Raw genomic sequence first — 3,587 nt, 5'->3', positions numbered from 1 at the left:
ACAAGGTGTACATGATTGCTCCTAGAGCTGTATCGGAGAAGGAAGAAGAGAGCTCTAGCTCTGCTCTCTCCCTCGAGTAAATGTGTGTAGTTTAATGAATGAGCCGACCCCCTGCTAGGGGGGCTCCCGGGAGGTCTTATACTCGGGCCTCCCAGGTTACAAAATGCCTGAGAAAGAGGGGTGGTCCCCCGTTGTCAGCGTCCCTGGCCTCCAGTGGGGCCCGCGGGCTGCGGGGTCCTGTTGGTCGCCAGGCCTGCCGGCTGCTGGGGCCCGCCTGCTGCTTGGTATTCTGGCACGTAGACTGTGGCGTCACGGGGTGGGTGGCAAGATGCTTCTACAATGTCGGGCCGCTCTGATGTAGGCCGTCACGGTCAACGATATCGGCGACATTGTAGCCACGCTCTCCACGATGTTGGAGACATCTCGTTCCTATTGCTGGTAGCCTGGTACGGTTGAATTTGACAGGCGTTGACCCCACTGGCTGCTGGTTGTTGCAAGCCGGCCCGGCCGAGGCGCTACGCCCTGCCGACCTCCAGCGGGTGGAGCCGGTCGAAGGGCCAGACGGTTTGAGGGAGTTGAGCCGTCCCGATGTTTTGAAATGTTGACTTGCCTACTTGAGCCTACGCGGGGGTCATCTCCTGACGTTTTTATTCTTAATGCATGTTTAGTTGCCCCAGCAGGCTTTTTTTGTACTGGCTTGCCTTGAACTTGCCGTATGGACATGATGATTATTTTATTATAAAGCGGGACGAAAGACTGTTTTGATGGGTACAAACTTTGAATGGTTCCATCGAGTGTGACTGTGAACCACTCTTCTCGCTAAGTAACTATTGTTTGGAACCTTAATGACCAACCTAATGACAAATTTCATCAATCGGTAAATGGTGGCACAGTGCTGAGGAAAACTGTTACAAACATCAATCCACTACTGATTATGCGATGTCAATAATAAAACATATTTTTCTCTTGAAGTTCCGGAAAGGCTTTCACTGCTCACGCTTCTTCCCTTGGGGCAACAGCAGGAGTTCCACCGGTTGTTGGCCTGCAAAATAAGACATTGTTTCAGAATTCTCCCAAAGAGATACCACCAATGAAAATCACAAACCATAAAAATGTAGGTAAAATACTCACAGTCCAGCCATGACTTTGAAGGAATCATAGATCACCCACTGGGTGCCGGTCAGTGTGCCGATCATGACGATGCGGAGCGGAAGGCCGCGCGTGAAGAGTCCCCAGAGGCCGAGGTTCTTGACAGCCTGAAGAAATCAGCAGAGCAACAGTAATAAGCACACACATTTTGGCAAAAGAGCAAACGGATTTCAGTTCAGTTCAGATGCTGCAGGGCTATGGTACGTACGTCTCCGACGGTGGCGCCCTTGGCATTGTTGAGGAAGGAGACCAGGTTGTCGGCGGGGTGCGAGATGGCGGCGCAGAAGACTCCGGCGATGTAGCCGCTCCCGAAGCTCACCCCGAGCTGAAGAGGCTTGCTGCACTGCTCCTTCGGGGTGGGGATGAGGTGCTTGTACGCCATCTCCACGATGTTCTCGTAGGTTGCGAACTTCATCATGGTGTCTGCAACCGAGGTTCAGAAAATCCAGTCAACCTACGTATTTTTTACAGTTCAAACAATTCGAACAGAAGAAAGCATATAGGAGTAGTACTTACAAGGAATCTGTCGCCCCCAAAGAGGAACCATTCCTCTGAACAGCCTGCAGTTCACAAGCAGAACACCAGTTTAGCTAGCGCCCCCGTTCGATCAATGCAAATCATATGCATTACGAAGGAAGATACGCCGAGCTGAGCTGAGCTGACATACCCTGCATAGCCTTCGGCCCTGACGATCTTGGGGAAGCCGTCGCGCAGGCCCCTGGCGTAGCCGGGCTGCGTCTGCACCCGCACCTTGACGGCCTCCATGGGGCAGAGCGCGACGTCGGCGACGACCTCGGCGGTGGCCGAGCCGGCGAGGTAGATGAGGGTCTTGTACTTGGCGGCGTACTCCGGGCCGGCCATGTCGGTGTACTCCTTCTTGAACACCTCGTACAGGCCGTACTTGAACGCGCCCTGCGCGCTATACCCCAGGAACGTGGGCGCCCAGCCCCGGAAGAAGCCGCGGACGCCCTGCTCCTTGAGCACGATGCTGAACGACGAGGAGATGCTCTTGTACTTGGCCGGGTCGATCTGCGATCATGTTTTCGCTGCTGTATCAGTATCTGAAATCGAAATAATGGCCGCCGCACAGAAGTCTGGTCAGGCGTGGTCTGAACTGTCTGCTCGGCTAATTGATTTTATTTTCCTCTTGTTAGTTTGCACTCCCGTCAAATTTCATTCCAGCCACGTCACGGATGATGCGCTCAGTCCTCACAATCAGGCTCAGGTCCCAGCTTTCGTGGCAGCCGGCTTCGACCGCGACACCCCAATAATTTAGGTCCAGCGGAAGAAAAGTCCTCCCGTGATCGACCCAAGAAGCAAATTAAGATTAAGGGGAGATTCTCAAACAGAAGAGTGCGATTCTTTGCGTACCTGGATGTTGCACTTGATGACATCGAGCGGCGTCACGGCAGCGTGCGTGAGGCCGCACGCGGCGGCGCCGCCGAAGCCGCAGGCCGCGTAGTACGCCGGCGAGAACATCTCGATCTTCCCGAACGGCGGCTCGCTCGGCGCCCTGGCGACGACGGGCGGCTCTTGCGCGGCCCTCCCGCCCGGCATGCCGGCGCCGCTGGACGCCGCGTAGAGGAAGCTCGGGAGGAGCGACTGCCGCGACGCCATCGAAGGATTCCCCCGCCGGCTACTGAAAGTGTCACGATCAGTTTGCTTGCTTTTTCGCCGGCAAGTTGCTGCTGGTGCTAGCTCTCCGTGCTTTCCCGGCCGCTTGGAGCGAGAGGATGCAGCTGGGCTGGCCGTGGTCGACCGCCATTTTATACGGAGAAACGCGCGCGCGCGAGTGGGTTGCCCGTCGTGCTCACGCATCTTTTGACCGTTCGGCGGCTTGGGAAGCAAGGTGGTGGAACCGGAACGGGAGAGGCGTGCGGAACTGCGTTTCATCAGTGGGTTCTTTGATCCGCTGCAGGGGAGAGATTGGTCCCTGCTTAATTTTACTCGCCGACATGCCAAATCAAAGCTCTCTAGAGCTATAGAATGTTACACGAGCGTGCGTGTTTTGACCATGCAGCTTCTTTCGTTTCGTTGTAAACTTTTCTCCGATGCCTGCATGCTGCAGGGAAGGTTCAGGTTCAGGTGTTTTGACCATCCAACACCTTAAATTTTTGGGTGCTTCCATCACGTGAAATTTATGCCATATGCCGTCAATTTGCGCCAAAAGTTCTATGGCACGGAGAAGCGTAACAGAGAACAGGGCGATGCTTCGTTGGTCAGTTGTGCGGGAGTGCACGCTGCTCATGTTGTTTCTTACTCCCTACTAGTACAATGTTGAGTCATCTATTTTGAAACGGATGAAGTATATACTAAATACATGCACTTCGTCGTGTCGTTTACTCATGAGATTAAGTCTTTTTCCTATAGCAGGTTATTATGATCAATTATTTTGTTTTGATTTTTTCTTCGTTTGTTAGGTTTTAATTATGTTCTCG

The 3,587-nt window shown here is 53.7% G+C and overlaps 1 protein-coding gene across 1 annotated transcript; it reads right to left on the bottom strand.

The window, feature by feature from the left end:
• Positions 1–716: 716 nt before the first annotated feature.
• LOC125509537 (mitochondrial phosphate carrier protein 3, mitochondrial-like) lies at positions 717–2,912 on the bottom strand. Its single transcript, XM_048674523.1, has 6 exons — positions 2,521–2,912; positions 1,817–2,178; positions 1,666–1,709; positions 1,358–1,572; positions 1,132–1,256; positions 717–1,042 (listed from the first exon to the last, which is right to left on the bottom strand). Exons 1-6 carry the CDS (start codon positions 2,764–2,766, stop codon positions 994–996), a joined length of 1,041 nt encoding a protein of 346 aa, XP_048530480.1. The 5' UTR covers positions 2,767–2,912; the 3' UTR covers positions 717–993.
• Between the last annotated feature and the right edge of the window lie 675 nt (positions 2,913–3,587).

The sequence above is a fragment of the Triticum urartu genome, chromosome 5 (assembly GCF_003073215.2).
Source record: "Triticum urartu cultivar G1812 chromosome 5, Tu2.1, whole genome shotgun sequence".
Taxonomy (NCBI): Eukaryota; Viridiplantae; Streptophyta; class Magnoliopsida; order Poales; family Poaceae; genus Triticum; species Triticum urartu.
The sequence above is the reverse complement of the archived record's forward strand: the minus strand, read 5'-3'. Positions and strand labels throughout refer to the sequence as shown.

Coding starts and splice junctions, on each gene's coding strand:
- LOC125509537 (XM_048674523.1), bottom strand. CDS start 2,766: ATGGCGTCGCGGCAGTCGCTCCTCCCGAGCTTCCTCTACGCGGCGTCC. Junction 1,573..1,665: donor TTGGGGGCGACAGATTCCTT/GTAAGTACTACT, acceptor CCTCGGTTGCAG/ACACCATGATGAAGTTCGCA. Junction 1,257..1,357: donor AGGGCGCCACCGTCGGAGAC/GTACGTACCATA, acceptor TGATTTCTTCAG/GCTGTCAAGAACCTCGGCCT.